Source organism: Arctopsyche grandis, chromosome 6 (assembly GCF_051622035.1).
Source record: "Arctopsyche grandis isolate Sample6627 chromosome 6, ASM5162203v2, whole genome shotgun sequence".
Classification (NCBI taxonomy): domain Eukaryota; kingdom Metazoa; phylum Arthropoda; class Insecta; order Trichoptera; family Hydropsychidae; genus Arctopsyche; species Arctopsyche grandis.
Window position 1 is genome coordinate 4376399 of NC_135360.1, and position 21659 is coordinate 4398057.

The 21659-nt window shown below is 34.5% G+C and overlaps 3 protein-coding genes across 3 annotated transcripts; all 3 read left to right on the forward strand.

Annotated features, from left to right (window-relative positions):
- On the forward strand, window positions 1-8659 carry LOC143913851 (kelch-like protein 28). Its single transcript, XM_077433871.1, has 11 exons — window positions 1-340; window positions 548-688; window positions 771-925; window positions 1979-2181; window positions 2257-2454; window positions 3605-3781; window positions 4642-4959; window positions 6889-7100; window positions 7213-7420; window positions 8082-8253; window positions 8360-8659. Exons 2-11 carry the CDS (start codon window positions 570-572, stop codon window positions 8491-8493), a joined length of 1896 nt encoding a protein of 631 aa, XP_077289997.1. The 5' UTR covers window positions 1-340; window positions 548-569; the 3' UTR covers window positions 8494-8659.
- A 3215-nt stretch (window positions 8660-11874) lies between these two features.
- LOC143913853 (uncharacterized) lies at window positions 11875-13524 on the forward strand. The gene is made up of 4 exons (XM_077433874.1): window positions 11875-12076; window positions 12227-12322; window positions 13019-13169; window positions 13239-13524. Exons 1-4 carry the CDS (start codon window positions 11909-11911, stop codon window positions 13307-13309), a joined length of 486 nt encoding a protein of 161 aa, XP_077290000.1. The 5' UTR covers window positions 11875-11908; the 3' UTR covers window positions 13310-13524.
- Window positions 13525-15186: 1662 nt separating this feature from the next.
- Window positions 15187-19171, forward strand: LOC143913852 (kelch-like protein 25). The gene is made up of 11 exons (XM_077433872.1): window positions 15187-15377; window positions 15513-15654; window positions 15750-15904; window positions 15985-16187; window positions 16263-16460; window positions 16630-16806; window positions 16959-17111; window positions 17595-17749; window positions 18261-18471; window positions 18622-18793; window positions 18869-19171. The coding sequence occupies exons 2-11, from the start codon at window positions 15536-15538 to the stop codon at window positions 18997-18999; spliced, it is 1674 nt and encodes a 557-aa protein (XP_077289998.1). The 5' UTR covers window positions 15187-15377; window positions 15513-15535; the 3' UTR covers window positions 19000-19171.
- The last annotated feature ends 2488 nt before the right edge of the window (window positions 19172-21659 follow it).

The window sequence follows — 21659 nt, forward strand, 5'->3', positions numbered from 1 at the left end:
CCGAATTGCGATATTTTACCGAGTGCACAAGTATGTGCACACAGGCCACTAGTTATTGAATAAAAAAAATAAACATAAATAAATGCGAGATTGGTGTCGGTTTTTGTCGGTCAGATACAATTTTTATTAACGACTTCGACTTCACTGAAAAAAAGCCACTACCTGGTTATCAAATAAAAATTAATTTATATTTTGTCAGTTAATACATATTTTCACCTATCTGGCTGGAAAGACAAGCAGAGTTCGTATCTGTCAGAATGTCAACTCGAAAATTTTATCAGTATTAGTTATCAACATTCTACGTCTCGTTGTCTTCAACATTTTATGGCTCCATTCTAATGTGAGTAAACAGAATACAGCGAATATATATATATATATATATATATATATATATATATATATATATATATATATATATATATATATATATATATATATATATATATATATATATATATATATATATATATATATATATATATATATATATATATATATATATATATATATGCATATGTACATTTTAATGGTTGTCATTGAATTATAGATTAAATATAATAGCGAATAAAATGAACGTGGTCAATGATGAAATAGATATACAACATGCGTTGCACGTGTTGGGCCAAATGTATAATTTTTACAAAGAAAATGTACTTTGTAATGTTGACTTGGTTGTTGGGAAGAACAGGTAGTCATTTTAGAATATGTCTCGTGTATATAATTAATTGAAATGTATGCCTAGTAGCTTCACAAAATTGGCCACTTTCTAGATTTCCCGTCCACAGGCTGATCATGATAAGCAACAGTGATTATTTGAAAGAACGTTTAGTAGATACTTCAAACGAAATTGTCTTGGAGAATAGTGATGATTTTCTTCCGAACACTGTGAAGAGAGCACTTCAATATTTCTACACAGGCAGACTCGGTGAGAACTTTGAACTGTTAATAAAGTTCGTTCGTTTTATATTATTTTAATATAAGGTGACCGTTTTTATCCAAATTCAAAACCAGGACATTTGCTCCAAAAATACTTCGATTGTTTAAAACGAAGATTAAAGTATCATGGACTCACATTTATGATAAAATGAATTTATTTTCTTGAATGCTCTTATAAAATTCTACACAAGACTGGTTACAATTATACTAAGTGATTAGCAAACATTTAATGGTTTCAACATTCAATTTAGTTTTATCATTGGACTACATATGTATATATTATTCGTGAAAGTAAAAAATCCTTCGGCTGGTGCAATTGTTCCTGATAAATATAGCGAACAAGCCCTGTATGCGGCACCTTTTTCGCGTATTTGGCAATTGAGTTTCCGACCTTAAATACAGATTTTAATATTTTCTCAAGTAACCAGATATGTTAATTAATAAATAAAGTATTATTTTAAACAGTAAAATACATAATATATCTCGTAGTTTTGGCTTAATTGTCAAATAATCATTCTTCATACAATTGAGACGTATCGTCGCCATTGTTCAACAGACGTGACGTCACATAAACGGGGTTTCAGTATGGTTCCACAAAAAAATAATTTTGACTGGTATATATTCATTTTAAGCAAATTGAATAGATGGCATTCAACTCTCAGTAATATATTCAACCAATTTTGTACCTTAAAACAGTTGAAATAGGCGCATATAAGGCTCAAAATCCAGTGCAAAGTTCAGAAATTCTATGGAAGACAGCCGCGCTACAGACTTGTCGCGCAAAGCTTCCATAGAAGACGGCTGCGGGTAAACGGTTAATTTGCCAAAATTTTTGTAGGTAACATAATTTTCGCCGAAGACTTTGTATCTTTATCCATCTAGATAAAAAATTCTATTACATAAATAAATGTACTGGTTTTATCTCACGACTTACCATCAGGACAGATACCAAAAAAAAACAGTACTCTCCTGGTTAAAATCAGTACGAATGGTCACCTTATTTTAATACTATGATTCTGTATGACGACAATCACATTGACAGATTTGGATCCACGACAGGCCGTGGACTTGATAAAATTCTCAAAAACTATTCAGTCCCAAAAACTTGAAGACTATTGTTTGTCTTACTTGGAAGGAGCACTGAACACTAAAAACTTCTTATTAATTGGAGAATTTGCTGAGCATTGTGGGTATTCGCAATTGCTTGAAAAAACGAAGACTTACACAATAGACAATTTTGTTGACGTAAATATTCAAGTTATATTATAAATTTTGAATATATATTTTTTTAATATTCATGAAATATTGTTTGCATTTTAGTTAATTCAAGGCAAAGCCTTTCTCAATATGAACAATGAACAACTGGAGGAGTTGCTGCAGTCTCATGATCTAAATGTCACCACAGAAGAGCAAGTGTTTCAAGGCTTGAAGCTGTGGGTTCAAAATGACTGGGACAATCGGAAGAAGCATTTAGATATCTTATTTAAATTTATTAGATTTCCTCTACTGCCTCTTAAGGTCTGTATTATTACTGTTTTTAAGTGATTTTTACTTAAACTTCCTTTCGTTTTTACTTTATCTATGTACGTAGTAACAATAAATGAAGTTTTGTGATCATGCGAAAATTCGAACTCTAGATTTTGACTGATTCGAACTGAGACTCGATCACTGATCACGTTTTCTTGATCTAGAAAAAGTGTCTGTGTGTGTGTCAGCGTACATATGTGTTTTGGGAATTTTTTGAACATCGTTAGTCCTATCGAACTAAAACTTAGTATCGGTTACTGAAATGGCGTAATTTTTAAGTTGACTAAGTTTTTTTGGGTTTTTAAATTCAAAGTATCTCCCAAACCACTAACCGAATCAGACTGAATTTTTTACATGTAATAGAAATTATAAATTTTATACCTTAACACTTTGAATATTTATACCTGAATCGGAAGCACTACTTTTACTCTAGAGAATCGAGATTTTTTATGTTTTTCTCAGAAACCTTTTGGTTTATTGAACTGAAATTTCATATCTATAAGTTTAAGCATAATACTAAGTTATGTATAATATTTTGGTAAGCATCCGTCAACCGGAAGTTGCAGTTTACCCTTGTTAGATTTTTCTTTCACTATTTTTTTCGACCCCTTTAACATGTGTGCTCTTCACGAAAAAATTCAAGTATAGGAAGTGGGATTTTTTCCTCTTAGAAAAGTCAAAAATGTTTTGACCACTATTCTTTCCACACCCCTGAACGTATCAAGCTGAAAATTTGTATTCTTTATGTACTAAATTGAAGCTGATTGTTTTTTGTTTTGGTCTTGGTCAGAATTTGTAAACCGGAGGTAGTATTTTTTTTAAAACAATATTTTATTATTTTATTTTGTCCTTATTAATTATTTTTATTTTCTTGATATTTAATGTGTATAATAATTAGTGATTTTAAGTAATAAAAAAAATTCTAACAAAATCCAACAACAATGACAAAAGTAGAACTTTTGTCTTGTGTAAGTTTCCCTACATTTGCGCTCAATTTGTATCAAAATGCTCTCTCAAGTCATGGGTTCGATTTTTTTTATTTTCATTTTAATGTTTCATTATTCAAATTTTGTTAAACATGTATTTTTCGACAAAATAAATTTAAAAAGGTAGTTCATTGATTAATTTAATATTTTTTCAGTTCATCTTTGACGAAGTGAAACCTCTCTGTTATGACTCTGTGTGCTGCTACCAATTATTGTGGGACTTATTTGAATGGCACAATAATCCAGAAAAGAGACCACATATACCATTTTTGAATTTAAACCCCAGAAGGAGCTCACAAACTATTTTGATTATAGGCGGTCATTCCCCGCAAGTATGTACATATATGTTCATATGTTTTTATTTTATTAAATATATATGTAAATATTTATATCTGAATATGTTCTGTAACCCTCAGACCGGTCTCCGTGACGAGACAGAATGTTAAATTACAGAAAACGCAAATATCCGAAGGCAAAGATCGAAAATCGAAAGTCGAAAGATCAAAAAAAAAATGGTGCATGGTAAACGGTACATACTCACTTAATTTGCGCGAGCAGGATATAACAGGAACAAGAGGAACAGGCTTTTCCTCCCGTATTAATGTGCGCGCGCAGAATACGGGAGGAAAAGTTCCTCTTGTTCCTGTTGTATCCTGCTCGCGCAAATTAAGTGAGTATGTACCGTTTACCATGCACCATTTTTTTTTGTTCTTTCGACTTAAGATCTTTCGATTTTCGAACTTTGCGTAATTTAACATTCTGTCTCATCACGTAGACCCCCCTCAGACATAGAGATTAATATGTTTATATACATATAATAGTGCTATTATATATGTAAAATATATACGTATTTACGAGTACATATAGGCAGTGGCAGCTCGTGTATAGAAACTGCGGCGCTGCAGCATCCCCAGAAAAATTACAAAAAAATCGCATTTACAACTTGTATTTAGATATATTTGACATACTGATTAATAATGATTATGTCAAATATCTAATCATTCTTATTTAAATTATATTCACAAGTTGTAAATGTATACAAATGTGAATTTTGTATTTTTTGTGGGGGTGCTGCAGCGCTGCAGTTCCTATGCACGAGCCGCCACTGCATATAGGATATATTTACGAGGGCGAGGGTGTATATAGGATACAATACATACATATATACATTTTTTTTGATTTTATGTTTCAGGTTGCCAGTGAAATTCAAATTTGTAATGGACTTCTAGGTAAAAAGTGGTCCACACTTTACAATATAAAAAAAAACTTATACAATTTTGCAGCTGCTCTATTGGACAATAATAAACTGATAATATTAGGCGGTGTGAAAGATCACAATCAACCTCAACAATCAACATCACAAGCAACCCCTGTTCTTTTCTCAAACTCTGGTCTTTTCGCAAAACAAACTGCCTTTTCCCAAAACAATCAGCCAACCCATACCTTCGCCACACCTTCCTTTACCTTTGGTTCAAAACTTTCTAATGTAGAACCACAACTTACAAACGAGGTACTATAATATTTACGAGTATTAATAATTACTGCAAATACATATTACAATGACGATTATACCCATTTCTAAAAATTGTCCCCCTCATATTATAATTTTTTGTAATTTAATACGCTACCCCCCGCTATAAATATACTCAGAGATTCATACTTAATAAACCAATCTACATTTCATATACATATAATATATTCCTTCTATTGTATTGCTCAATGCTGAGCGTCGTGGTCAATCCTGTTATCTGAAATTCGGTAGACAATCGGCTTCCACTTCTCCCGGTCTTGTACCACGCTATGATAATGCGGTATTTAGGGAAGGTCCCATCACTTATTTGATTTAATCTGACCATCTTGTGGTTCACCATCCTCTCGCTCGCCTTCACTCTAGTGTTCCGGGGACTACCAGCTTCTCGAGGCTCTTCACATTCTTCGTTGCAATATGGCCAAAGTAGGATAAAATCCTTTTTCTACATGTTGTGGAGAGTCTCTCTGAGACTGTCAGTTTTTTGAGGATAGAGACGTTCGGTACCAAAAGCATCTACCTTTGACACCACATTTCGAAAGCACCTAACATATCCCTCTTTTTAAATGTCTTGATATGTCTTGACTCCATATAATGCAATGGATATCACCAGAAGTTGTGAGAGACGATTTGATAGTTTCACAATTAATATTTGGTGATCTATGCATGCAATCAGCTGCACCAGGTTAATGAGTAATAGTGTTAGTATTAATATTCTGGTGATTCCTTTTCAATTGAGGACATTTGCCATTCATTGTTTCGGAACGAAAACTGTCCCATTTAACACTGGAACGAAAACTGTCCTATCGTTGAATCCATGAATTCATTTGTAAGGCAGGGAAGGTATGTTGACCGTATCCCAGCCTAACGAAACACATGTTGTGTAGTTTGGAAGAGGATCGTTTATTTTTGTTCAATTGTTACAATGGTTATTGTATGTACGAAGAGGTTGAGCTTCGGTTGAAGTGAGCTGGTTGAACTCCAGAGGTTCACTCTGGTGTTGGGAGCTGGTGCGTCGCTTTGTATACGTTCTGGCTTGAAGCGTGCCGCGTGCAGATGCTTTGTCTTCGTTTCCAGGACACGTGTTGACCTGTTTTCGAGGCACGTGTCTTTGGTACACGTGTGGTTTATAGCTATGGGGTCAGCGCCAGGACGTCGTTCGTTTGAGAATGGGGTAGTGTGCCAAGCGTAAACGACTTTTCAGGACATGTGTCGCGGTTGCCTGATGACATCACTGTTGGGTTTCGTTCGTTTTACGATCGAGCGATGAACTCTTTCTTCTGTAATGGTGGAAGGGGACGTTGCCCTTGAGTTATGCATGTTTGTACAGGATCGATGATGAGATCACTGGTTTTGATTCGTAATAGCACAAGTCGTGCTAGATTCCTACACATTTCTCTCATTTTCACCATCCATGTCTTGACTAAATACAATTAAACCAAAGATTGCGCCAAACAGATTTTCATTTTATTCATTACAAAACGTTTTCTTCAAATCTGTGGCAGACTGATCATCGTTGCTTTCGCCATTCTTATTCTTCTGCACATATCCTCCTTCCCTTGAGCTTAAAACACCTACGTAAATAAAATCGTTGACTTTCTCATGGTTTTTTATAGAATTGGACTTTATGAGAAACTCTAATGTGTCAATGAAGAGGATTATACTTTTTATATGAAAATCTATTTCACACAAAACGTCTAAATGTTGATTTGCATTTTTTAAGAATTCTTCAGGTGTCATGTATTTCATATTGGGTGCATTGCTAAAGGGTGGGTGAATAGTCATCGGTGCAATCGTCATAAAAAAGCCCACTTTTGCTTTGAACCTTAGCCTAAGTCTAATCATAGTATCGCCAAATCGTCACTACGAACAATATCACATGTATCTACATATAATATTTATATTGTACAGGTATGCAGTTTGGATCTAGCCACAAAAGATTTGACAGAACTTAAGCCAATGCAACAACAAAAGTATTTGTTTGCAACTGCCGTTATGAATGACCAGGTTTTCGTAATAGGAGGATTGAGTGAAATTTACAAAAACTATAAATTTGGTTCATTTCAAAATTTTGTTTCACCACAAGGACACGGTGCTAATAAACCACTGAGAAGTGTAGAAAGGTCGATTTTTACGTATAATGGCTTTTACACAATATCTATATTATTTTAATAACTATCTTATATACAATAATCAAAATATGCATAATTTTTTTTTGCATTCTCTTAATTAAAGGTACAATATCGTTATGAATTCTTGGACAAGTGTTGCATCTATGCTGGCAGAACGTTATCACCATGAGGCAGTAGTATTAGATGGAAACATATATGTCATTGGAGGGTCCGACGGAAACACAGTCTTGAATACGATGGAAATATACATTACAAAACGAAATGAATGGAAATTAGCTCCACCAATGACGGTGCAAAGATCTGAATTTGCTGTAAATATTAGCGTTTTTTTTTTCTTCTGATATTATATACATATGTATGTATATAACTAGTGTTGTGCCTGTTGATTTCAATAGGTGGTTTTGGAAAGGAATTGATACACGAATTAAAATAAAGTTATATGTTATATATATATAATAAATATATTGTAAGGTAGCTTATAGGCGCGCGCGCGCACATATTATATTAATCGTAAAAAGTTGAGTGCGCGCATTACACGATCACCGATCCAACCCGTTCGAAATGATTCGAATGAATGTGTGTTCGTGTGTCTTCGTGGATGTGTGTATATGTTTACGCTCTCGTCGCTGACGTCACCCATCGCTCGGCCTGACGTCACCAATCGCTCGGCCTGACGTCACCCATCGCTCGGCGTGGACAATCGTCACTTGACAACAATATAACGCCTAAAGCCACTTCTATTATTATAACATTTCTCTGGTTTATGCTGTTTATATTACAAATACTGAGCGAAGCCGGGTAAAACAACTGGTTAAATATATTTAAAAGGTATTTGGAATAAAAAATACGACCGCGTGCGGATCAAACACGATGATATTACATGGGGCACAACACTAGCTATTTATAACCATCGTTATATGTACATTTGGCAAAACAAAATGATCGTTACATGTAATTTGTTTCACTTTGTAGGCTGTTGCATTAGGTGGCTACATCTATGCTATTGGTGGTATAAATGGTATACCACTCGTTTCCGTTGAACGGCTTGACATCAAGGAAAATACTTGGTCGTCCGTTGCCAGTCTTCCCGAAGCCCGATTTGGACATAGAGCTGTTGTGTGCGATGAAAAAATTATTTGCGTCGGTGAGTCTTTAATATCCCTTATAACATAATGTTTAATTTAAACTTGGCGTGTGCTGAATCTTTTGTTTTATTTCATTCTAATACTAGGTTTTACATTATTTTTCAGGGGGTAATTTAAACTCTTCTGTGCTAGAATATGATCCCAATACAGACACATGGATTCGGAATGGATCTCTATCACAACCGCTACGCAATTTCAATATGATGGTTGTACCAATGCTTCTGCTGAACAAGGATTGAAACCAGCTTTTAAATAATAATGTAATGTTTTACATTTAAATCTAAAGAGAACAAAATTAACCTGTAATAAATTGAAAAATATTTTTGTATTTACATACATAATTGTATTTTTTTACCTGTCTAATTAAACGATATCTTGAAAAAAATACGCATTTTTAAACTAATCAATCGCTTGGCGCTTAAAATTATTAATATTAATTAAGGATGTCAACTTAATCATTTATGCACACGCTGGTTCTTTTTTAGGCACGCACGCATTTTTCTGGGTTTAAAAACTATGTCCCACATATATTTTATGGAAGAAATAGTACAAATACAGTACACTCTCGATTATTCGGGCTAATGCTGGGGAGGGAAGTCACGGATAATTGAAAAATAAAGAAATAATCCGAACCATAAAATTTTTACTTGGTTTCGAATATAATATCATATTTACGGTTCGGTGATTACTGGTCACAAATTACTCGTCACAAAGTCACTAAAATCTCTATAACGGAACATCTGGCAGCCGAAAAGTCCATCATACTAACGATAACTATCATAGTAACGAGAACTTGAGTGCCAAATATTGTGTATTCGCGATTTTCATGGCAAAAATTGTCTTTGTGACCACCCCGATGTGACGAATAGTCCAATTACCCATATTTACAACAGAAATTTTTGTTTCATAATTTTAATACTCATTATTTATTAAGAAAAATGCTCATAATTAGCAGATAAGTGGTCGTTAGTAGTTATGTGGTACTAGTGTTGTACCGTTTTATAACTAATGTAACCAGTGGTATCTTCTTCACTTGTCGTGTCACTTTCATTTTCTTCCTCTTGAGATACATCATTCATGCTTTTAAAACCTGGATCACTTAAATCATGATTGAGCCACTCCTCGATGTTTATGAGACTAGAATAATGTCGAGTATTATATTTTATGTATTATGTTTTTTTTTTGTATATCAAAAATAGTCACGTAACGATTTCCCACATGGACAACTCTCACACGGCACTTGAAATTCCACCCACCAAGAGTCACTCCCGTGAAATATAACTCTAACAAGAATTCGAGAGCCAGATATTCCGTATTCGCGATTTTCGTGTACGAGATCGCTATGTGCGAAATTGTCCGTTTCCCATCAAGAATTTCTGGAAAAAAATGACGATATTGGATGCTATACAACACAATCAAAAGTAAAGTCATTCACACTTGCACGATCATTTAGAAAGATTCTTCCTGCCATGGTAACAGATTTAGTAGATTCTGAAGAGAATGAAGCAAATTATATATCTGAAATATTTGAATTATTGGAAAATGTTTTGATAACGTGGAAAAAGAAAACATCCAGGAGTGGCTCAATCATGATTTAAGTAATGCATGGATGATGCAGATATCGTTTCTTTTGTTTCTCAAGAGGAAGAAAATGAGAGTGACACTACAAGTGAAGATGATACCAGTGGTTACATTAGTCATAAAACGATACGAAACGAGTACTAACTACTAACGGCCACTTATCTGCTTAACTATGAGCGTTTTTCGTAATTAATAATGAGTATTAAAATTATGAATCAAAAATTTGTGTTGTAAATAAGATATTTGATGGTTTGGATTATCCGTGTTTCTCAATTATCCGTGCATTTCCTCCCCAGCATTCGCCCGGATAATCGAGAGTATACTGTATTTTATACTGATATTTTAGTTGTTATACTGATCAAATCGACCACTTTAATATTGATCACTTGGATACCGCGGTGACACGACAACTCGTTCACAGATTTTCCGTAAACCGATGATGCGCTCCAGGCATTACGTATACGGCCATCTCTTTCTCACCCCGTTTGTTCAACATGATCTCGTTTACTCTGCCATTACGTATGCAACTATCTCTTTCTTCTTCTTGTTAATGCCTTGTCCGCATCCGGACGTTGGCGACCACCTCGTCGATTACTTGAATATATCCGCATCGGTCTTCAGCGGCTCGGAACAGCTCTTCGGCGCTCATATCGGTCCACATGCGCATGTTTCGAAGCCAAGATAACTTTTTCCTGCCAATCCATTTTTTTCCTTCTATTTTCCCCATGGTTATCAAACGGAGAAATTCGTATTTTGGACCCCGTATCATGTGTCCGAGGTACTCCATCTTTCTCCGCTTGATGACAGAAACAAGTTCCCTGCCTCTCCCCATCATGCCGAGGACAGCTTCGTTTGATATCTTTTTGGTCCACGGAATCTTCAGCATACGCCTATAGACCCACATCTCAAAAGCTTCAATGCGGCTGATCATCTTGGTTTTCAGAGTCCACGTCTCACATCCGTGTAGTAATACTGTCCAGACGTAGCTCTTCGCGAATCTCAACCGCGTATGAAGATTGCATGCATCGCTTATGCTGGGGCGAATATATCATTTTTACAAAGATAATGTATTTTGTAATGTTGACTTGGTTATCGGGAAAAATAGGTGAGTTTTGTTTCAAATATTATGTATTGTATTTGAATCGAGGTTTTATGTTTACTGAATATATGAAGTTCACAAAATATGCTTTTCTCAGATTTCCTGTACATAAGTTAATTATAGCAAGCAACAGTGACTATTTGACGAACCGTTTTGACGAATCATCGAATGAAATTGTCTTGGAGAATTGTGATGATTTTCTTCCGGACACTGTGAAAAAAGTTGTTGACTACTTCTACAAAGGCAAACTTGGTGAGAATTTTAATCTTTTCAGAAAGTTCATTCGTATTAACTCAATGGTTCTGTATGATAAAACTTTTACAATATTTGCAGATTTGGATCCACATGAGGCGATGGACTTAATAAAACTCTCCAAAATTATTCACTCCCAAAGACTAGAAGATTATTGTTTGTCTTACTTGGAAAACGCATTAAATACTGAAAACTTCTTGTTAATCGGAGAATTTGCAAAGCATTATAGCTATTTGCGGTTGATTGAAAACCATTAAAGCATATGTATAATTCGGTAATTGGATTATTACGCACGTTGCGATCGCCCAAAAGACAAATTTTTGCCGTGAAAATCGCGAATACGAAATATTTGGCACTCGAGTTCTCGTTAGTGTGATGGACTTTTCGCCTGTCACATGTTCCGTTATGAGATTTGTGACTTTTGGGCGATCGCTTCGTGGGCAATAATCACCGAGCCGTAGAATTCCTATCCAAACTTTTTCCTCTGAGCATAGAGTGGAGCTGGAGCAAGTTATTTGATACCCGAGTAGAGCAATTAAAAAAATCTGCTCTAATCCACTAGTTTTTACGCTAAATTTGTATTTGATTTTCCTCTTTGACGTCTGATACTTATGATCATGAATTAGATTGTATATTGTATATTTGCATACATATAACTAATTTTTTATACGATTTTTCAAAGGTACGATTTCAATACAAACTCTTGGACCTGTGTGGCGTCTATGTTGGAGGGACGTCAACACCACGAAATCGCTGTAATAGATGGTGAAATATATGCAATTGGAGGGGAAAAAAACAACGAATTCCTATATACAATGGAGATATTCAACATACAAAATAATAAATGGACGGCTGCTCCATCAATGACTGAGAATAGATCTCAGTTTTCTGTAAATATTTGCAATTTTTTCTGAAATTATGTCTTTATAATCGCCATTTTACATTCTTGTCACCTATGGGGCAAAATTGATTTTTGAATATTGCGCTAAAAATTATTATGTACATGTATATCGTAATATTCAGTTTGTTTCACTTTGTAGGCTGTTGCATTGGGAGGTTATATCTGTGCTATTGGTGGTATTAATAATAACCAACGTATCTCAGCTGCCGAAATATTTAACAGACCCCAGTTTTCTGTAAGTATTGGCGACTATTTTCTGAAATAATATAATGTCTCTATAATCGCCATTTTACCTTCTTGTCACGATTGGGCAAAATTGAATTTTGAATATTGCGCTAAAAATTATGGTTGTGGCTATTTGCAGGTACGATATCTGCAAATTATTGGCTATTTGCAGGTACTATATCTGCGACAGGCGCAATGCTTTCTGCGCATGCGCCTTATATGTCACTGTCGGCGTGTTTACTGCTAAAATTTTGTTTTGAACCTCTTAAGATTTAGTTCGAACTTGTAAAGTGATGTAGAGTAAAAAATACAATCCAAATTAGTTAATATTATTAATTCAATCAAATCTAGCATACATACAATAAATGTAAGATATTATAATCGGATTATAAGTTCACGCGCATGCGCAGAAGGCTTTGCGCCTGTTGCAGATATAGTACCTGCAAATAGCCAATAATTCGCAGATATAGTACCTGCAAATAGCCACAACCAAAAATTATTACAAGTATGAATATCGTTATATGTAGAGGTAGGAGCGGAAGCGTGCTTTTTCCAGGAAACAGGGCAAACTATAAAGCTAGAGAGCATAAAAAAAGGTTCATCTTAAAAATGAACAAAGCACGACGAACAATGAATTATGAACGGCGCAAAGTTGGTCCGCTCTTTAGTTATACATATGTATTTAGTTTTTTTTTTCACTTTTTAGGATTTTTCAATGGGTGGTAATATTAGTTCACATCTTAACTCAGTTGAACGTTTTGACGTGAAGACTAAAACCTGGGCGTCCCTTGCTAGTCTCCCCGAAGGACGATTTGGGCATAGGGCTGTTGCGTACAATGAAAAAATTGTTTGCGTCGGTGAGTTTTTTGATTTCTTTGTCGACCATTATTGTGTTTGTTCATGCAAGTGATTAATATTTATTTCAGGAGGTAATCACTCATCCGTGCTAGAATACAACCCCGATACAGACTATTTCGAGACCACGTTCCAATTTTAATATGCATCTTGTACCCATGCATTTACTGAATGACAAATGAAACTGGTTTTTTTTTTAATATAATATCATGTTTTTACGTTTAAGTCAAACTTTATCGTTTAATATTTTACTTTTACTGCTAATAATGTTAGCTTATGACATAAACATATTTTTTTTATACATTTGCATTTTTTATTATATGTGATGTTTTATTATGTGATATTGCAAAAATATATCAACTTAAATTTTTTCATAACTACATTTAAGAATGTTCCCAAATTTAGAGCACTTTTAAGAGTTGGCTGCAACTGCATATTGAAATTTAAGTTCTTTGATTATTCCCCACAATATGATTGCCCGAAAACGCAAATATCGGAAGGCAAAGACCGAAAATCGAAAGATCTTAAGTCGAAAGATAAAAAAAGGGTGCATGGTAAACGGTACATACTCACATAATTTGCGCGAGCAGGATACAACAGGAACAAGAGAAACAGGCTTTTCCTCCCGTATTCTGCGCGCGCACATTAAACAAGGCTGTATGACAAAAAGAGATATAATTTCACCGCATGCCACTCATATATATTATATATACATAGTACCGTTTACTATGCACCCTTTTTTTTTTTGATCTTTCGATTTTCGATCTTTGCCTTCCGATATTTGCGTTTTCGGGCGTTTCACTTTCGGGCCCGTGAGGTAGACATCCAACTCAATTTTAATAATTGCATCTGTGCACATCGAAAGGCTACTCGTCATCTGATGTGCAATCTATCATTCGTGAAGTCGACAATTGCGTTTAAAGCAGCCATCCAGTTAATCTGTGGTTCAGTCTGTCTGGCGCTTGTCGATCGTTTGCACCAAACCCCCCATATGGTATTGTTCATATGGGGTTCTAGATTTTAGCTAAATTGTGCTATTGTTAAGAGGGCTGAACACCAGCGTCTTCTCCATACAAACGTATTACACTTCTCCCTTCCTCAATGATGGCACTAGAGAAATTATTTCTTAATATGCTATGGATATCCACAATAGACATGTTTTTATCTTTTTGATTAGTTATTTTTTATAGGAGCTAGGATCCACCAAACATCTATAAAAACGCCTGGTTTTTACACCCACAAAAAGAGTCCAGCGTGCTTATTTTTAAAAAAATACGAAGACACAAACATAGAAAATATCTTTGTCATACCGATTAGGAAATTTTTTTTTAAATTGGTCCAGTTTCGGAGGAGAAAACTGGAGAATACGAAACCTCGATTTTGTCGATTTAAAATAGATATTATCTGGTCGAGGCGCAACTGTCGCATTCACTCAATATATATATCGAAGAAAGGAACGGCAACAAAATTAAGGTTTCGGGTATCCAGCCCTCTTAATTACTAAAAGCAATTTAATGAAACGGCAATCTGGTACCGCCAATTGTTAAGCGGTTGAAATGTAGAATGCTCGACACTACGACACTATGTTGAATGTGGGAATCGATTCATATTGGCACAGTACAAACCGGCAACCGCACGTAACCAGCAAGTACGAAAGGTACTCTCTGGTGCAGTCAAAATGGATAGACCTTAAATGAACTAAATGAATTTAAATTTTATAAAGTTTATCGATTAACTATAGTCAACAAATTATTTGGTTAGTTTATAGTTCCAAAAATAGTCAGTTAGATAACAGAGGAAATCTAATAAATTTAAACAGAATATCTAAATGCTTCTTCCGATCCCGAGACAATAAGTAAATAAGGACCGGTGAATATTTCACCATAATGCCGAAATAAATACTTATAGTTTTAAATATGGTATTGGAAAAGAGAATCGTCATTTTTAGTTTTGTTTACATGGTAGATATTTATTTTTACATAAAAATGTATTTTTTATGAGGTATTTGATGATGACAACACTGAAACTATGTACTGGTGAAATAATGCTCACTAGGGAAATCCCAGATTCGAAACATTCCAGAAGTTGCGCGTCAGGCTCATGGATTGCGTTATTTTAGCTGCAGTGTTTGTTAGACCTTGGTCTTGGTAGTGTCTTGATATTTAACGGGAATATCTTTTGAGCGTAATTTGTTGAAAAGTTAAATTTAGGTATGTACATATTAACTAGGATAATATATTATTATTTAAATATAATATACTTATGTTTTCATTGTTTAAAAATCGCTCACCGTTACCCATGCCCTAATTGTTGATAATAATAAATTGGCAATATTTGATTTTTAGAAAAGATTGGAATCGTGACGAATATGAGCGAAATTGGTGACGAAATAGATGTACAGCATGCATTGCTTATGCTGGGGCGAATTTATAGTTTTTACAAAGATAATGTATTTTGTAATGTTGACTTGGTTGTCGGGAAGATAAGGTGAGTCTTGTTTCAAATATGTATTATGTATTGTAGTCGAGTCGAGGTTATATGTTTACTAAATGTATCAAGTTCACAAAATACGCCGTTCTCAGATTTCCTGTACACAAGTTAATTATAGCAAGCAACAGTGACTATTTGACTGATCGTTTCGACGAATCATCGAATGAAATTGTCTTGGAGAATTGTGATGATTTTCTTCCGGACACTGTGAAAAAAGTTGTTGAATACTTCTACAAAGGCAAACTCGGTGAGAATTTAAACTTTTCAGAAAGTTCGTTCGTATTAACACGATGGTTCTGTATGATAAAACTTTTACAATATTTGCAGATCTGGATCCACATGAGGCGATGGACTTGATAAAACTCTCCAAAATTATTCACTCCCAAAAACTTGAAGACTATTGTTTGTCTTACTTGGAAAACGCATTAAATACTGAAAACTTCTTGTTAATCGGAGAATTTGCAAAGCATTATAGCTATTTGCGATTGATTGAAAAAACGAATACTTACACGATTGAAAATTATGTTGACGTAAATAATCACGTTGTTTTATAATTTTAGATCATAAATATTTTGTAATATTCACGAAATCTGTCTGCATTGTAGTTGATTCAAGGTAAAGCGTTTCTCAACGTAGACGCTGACCAACTGGGGGAGTTGCTGCAGTCTCATGATTTGAATGTCACCACCGAAGAGCAAGTGTTTCTGGGTTTGAAGCTGTGGGTGCAAAAGAACTGGGACAATCGGAAGAAGCATCTAGATATTCTGTTTAAATTTATTAGATTTCCTCTGTTGTCTAAAGAGGTATTAATATCATCGAGTGATACATATTTGAAATTTGTTTTGTATTTAATTATTTGTGTACTATTAATGTTTTCAAATATATCTTGATATAATTATTTTTAAATTTGTGCTCATCACAATGAATTTAAAAAAGGCATGCAATTAATTGATAAACTGTATAAAATTTCAGTTCATTTTAAATGAAGTGAAACCTCTTTGTTACAATTATGTATGCTGGCAACAATTGTGGGATTTATTTGAATGGCATATGATTCCAAAAAAGAAACCGTGTTTATCATTGCCAAATGCAAAAAATAGAAAGAGTACACAAGCTATACTAATTGTGGGAGGAGACGGTTCATCAGAAGTAAGTTTAGTTTGTTTATGCTTTTTTTTTTAAATATTTTTTAATGTTTTTAATTATCTTATATGTGCATTGCAGTGGCGTGCGGTGGAATTTTGAATTTTCTCATACCTTCATAAATATAATAATGTATATTTTTCAACTTTGCATTTCAGATTGCCAATGAAATCGAAATTTGTAGAGGAGTTTTTGATAAATGGGTGACATTTTGGAATATGAATAACGTTTATAATAGTTTTGCGACAGTTATTTTTGATGAAAAACTGATAATTCTTGGCGGTATTCATGATAATAAACCTACAAATAAGGTGTTTATTCAATTTATTATTAAACTTGTATAAATTTGTGCTTTCACGATCAATAGATCACATATTTAATTTTTCTGTGACTATGTTCATACACATGTATGTATTTACATAATTGCCATCTATAAAAATGAGTCGTGGCCGCACAAAAATTTACCTTCACAGTTATCAAAATTTTTTTTGTTAATCTGGTTAAAAAAAGGCTTTTGGTTAATCTGGTTATATATAATTTCGAAAGAGACTTTGTAAGTTTAAGCTGTTTATGTTACAAATAAATATTTACTATTAGATTCGCCATGTTTAAGCTGTTTATATTATAAATATTGAAGGAAGCTGGGTAAAATATATTAACAATATAAAAAAAATTGTCTCCTCAAACTCTTCTCTGGCATTTGACCCACTATATGTGTTTATAAATATGTCGTAATTTTTACTGTGTTAGTTTTCAATAGTTATAATAATATGTATAATATTTATATTAAATAGGTGTACAGTTTGGATTTTGCAACAAAGGAATTGACAGAACTTCGACTTATGGTAGTTGAAAGACACTGTTCTGCAGCTGCTGTTGTGAATGACCAAGTTTTCATTACAGGAGGATCCACTCAACAATGCGAATCCTCACTAAAGAATGTAGAGAGGTTGGTGTACATTTATGATGATTTTTTAATAGAGCGTTGTAGCAGAGCTCGGAGTAGATAGCAGTGGAGTCAATGGTGGCCCGAGTATACACGACGAATAAAAGCTAATAATAAAAAATGAGAGCCGGATAATAATATTTTAGCAGCACACTGCTGGGTGGAGACTACAAGTTGACTCTAGTAAAATCAATGTTTCAGGATATTTACTAGGAACAATTTCAAGTTGTATGTCTGTAAATTTGCATCAAGTATGTCCACTAAAGCGAGTGTTGAACGATTATTTTCTGCACTGAAATTATTTTAAGCGATAGGCAAACGATAAAAGATGATTTGCTGTCGACCATTAAAGCTTGCGTGTAATTCCTACGCAAACTTTTCACTCTGAGCATGGAGCAGAGCTGGAGTAAATACTAGAGCAATTAAAAGAATGATTCCTCTAATCGTCTGGTTTTTACGCAATATTTATATTTTATTTTATGTACATACAACTATTTTTTACGATTTTTCAAAGGTACGATTTCAATACAAACTCATGGACATCTGTGGCGCCTATGTTGGAGGGACGTTGTGGCCACGAAATCGCTGTAATAGATGATGAAATATATGTAATTGGAGGGTCAAGCAAACGCAACGGATTTCTAAATACGATGGAGATATTCAACATAAAAAATAACAAATGGACGGCTGCTCCACCAATGGCTTATGAGAGATCCCAGTTTTCTGTAAGTATTGCCAATTATTTTTTGAAATTATGTCTTTATAATCGCCATTTTACATTCTTGTCACCATTGGGCAAAATTGCGTTTTGAATATTGCGTTAAAAATTATTACTGGTATGTATATCGTAATATTTAGTTTGTCTCACATTGTAGGCTGTTGCATTGGGAGGTTATATCTATGCTTTTGGTGGTATTAATGATTCACATCATAACTCAGTTGAACGGTTTGACCTGAAGGCTCGAACCTGGGCGGTTGTTGCTAGTCTCCCCGAAGGACGGTATGGGCATAGGGCTGTTGCCTACAATGAAAAAATTGTTTGTGTCGGTGAGTTTTTTGATTTTTTTGTCGGATCATTAATGTGTTTTTTTTATGCAAGTAATAATATTTCATCTATTTCAGGAGGTACTTGCTCAACGGTGCTAGAATACGACCCTGATACAAACGCATGGACGATTATTGGATCCGTTTCGAAGTCACGTTCTGGTTTTAATATGCATCTTGTACCGATGCATTTACTGAGTGATAAATGAAACATGTTTTTAAATATAATATAATGTTTTTACGTTTAAGTCAAACTTTAATGTTTAATATTTTCTTTTAATGTTAGCTTACAACAAAAAAATAACTTTTTTTTTACATTTGAATTTTTTATTATAAATTTGGAATTAAATGATATCGCAAAAAATACACATTTCAATACTAACTCTGCCTCGGCTACTTTAATAACTACATGCATTAATACATTTTCTAAATTTGAAGCATCTTGAGATTTTGCTGCTTACTGCGTATTGAAATATGGGCCCTATGATTATTCCTCACACGGGTACTGTTTAAGCGAGATAGTTAACCAATAATAAATAAAAATAGAAATAATAGTGATAAAAAACAAAAATAAAATTAATAAATATCCGCTGGTAATAATCCTTTGACCAATTTTTTTGTGGGGAATGATCCGTTTACTGAAATATACACGCGTATCTGTTTCATTTTAAAAATAAGAGTAAAAGCGTTCCTATAACAATCATTGATAAGTCGTCTACTATTGAAGATATAACTGCTAAAAGCTGGTATATGATATTTTTCATTTATACTTATAATCATGCGAAACATTTGCGTTTCGGGGAACAAACAGTACTCGTATAACTCAAAAATCAGATTTTAGCCAAGTAGTGGTATTAATTTGAATAGGGATTTCGCTTGAGGTGGGGGAGAGAAAGGGAAATTCCGCGTCCCCAAACGTGACCAGGCCAGGAACATGTGTCATCTGATAAAATACTATGACTCGTAATCAAATCGATTATTCATTACTATAAGCTAAGGTCAGCAGATACTGCAACATGCTTAAGCTTGTCGATCAAAAACTTCAAAAGGTCTTATAAAATACAAACAAAGTAGGCAACTTTTGCCTCCCCCATTTGGGAAGTTTTAAATCGAGGTTTTATTGTATTATGATATGTGATCCTTGAAATGAATATTGAGATGGTACCTACTTATATTATATTTTTAAATCTTATATATTCGAAAGAGACTTAGTAAGGTTGCCTGTATGTAAATATGTAAGGTTTGGCGTTTTCGATTCCAATTTCAATTTCTGGTTCTGGATTTCTTTTTCAGTTTCGGTTCCGGATCCTGATTTCAGGTCCAATTCCGGATTCGTTTTACAGTTCAGCTAGCCTCTTTAACTATATATGTATGTACGTACATTTTTGGGTTCAGTCATTACTTCTCAAATGTGAATCACTACCAGGATAACAGCCGCTACGAAAATCGCTAGTGTCGATCTCCTGCCCTGTCAAATATGAAAATTTGGCAAACTCTGATAGGAAACGATCGACCTGGACTGACAAATATCCAAGTCTGACCAGCAGCACTACAGATGTGATTATATAACATTTATAATGATTATTTAGATAATCTAGTATAGGACAGGAGGTTATGTTGTGACCGTAACCCGGCCCATGGAAACTTCTTGTAGATAACAGAAATTTATTTTCTTCAGTGCATATACAAGTTTATTGTCAGTACAGAAAATTCACGGGGAAGTGGGCTAGTTGCCTGCTTTAGGGGAAAGCCTGACTGAACTGCTGTCTGTGACTGCTGTACTGGTTTATATATGGGCACGGTGATGTCATCTTGTTCGGGGATTCCACCGGGTTCAAGGGTTTCCTTTGTGTGGGTGTGCCACAAGGTTGCTTGATGGGTATTCATCTGGAGCGAGTCGAATCGCCTTTACCGGTGGTCTGGATATGGGTGAGGTGATGTCATCTCGTTCTCGAAGATTCTTCCAGACTCAAGGGTATCCTTTGTGTGGTCGCGTGCCTTGTGTTTTATGGGGTAATAGGATTTATGCCATTTCGGTTGTTCCGTTGAACTCAAGGTTTGTTTATCTGGAGCGAATAGATGATTGCTTTAGTTTGCTGAAAGCTCGTACAAGCTGTATTGTATTCCTACACTAGGATTTTACCGGGCTTTGCATATGTATATCAAAAATCCAATCCGAAGATATTTCACTTAAAATTTCTTCTTCTTGTTAATGCCTTGATGAAAAAAATGAAATTGTGAGGATATATAGATAAATGTCGCTTTCTTGTGGGTTGTGGGAATATTGAAAAACGAGCGAAAAAATATTGCAACGAGCGAGACGCGACCCTATACCTGCGTGTGAAAGAGAGGGAGCGAACGTATACCTGCCGGGTACGTACATCAACATCACGCGGGACGTACATCAACCCTTTACTTACTAAAGTTTTGTAAGCGTCGAAGGGTAGCTACCCGTGGAGAAAAAACCAAAACAAACCAGGAAGAAAAAAAATCTGAGTATGGCTGCTTTAGTAGCTATTTAACAGAACGACAACTTATATTTAATAGTAGTATTCGATATTTTAAATAAATATATTTTTGGTTCAAACTTTGTTCTCCCATGGATTCTAAATAAAATAATCATATATAATATTAAGTGAATTTATACTCTTTCATTTTATATCATTTTCATTCATGTCCGCGACCGGGTCGGATTGCGCCCAATGACCTTGGTGCAATATAATAAGTTTTATTGTTATAACTAGTGTTGGGCCGGTTAATTTCAACGGGTGGTTTCGAAAAGAAATTGAAACTCGACTAAAAATAAAGTTAAAGATATTGAATCGACTGGTTTCGGAAAGAAATTGATGCACGAATTAGAAATTACGAA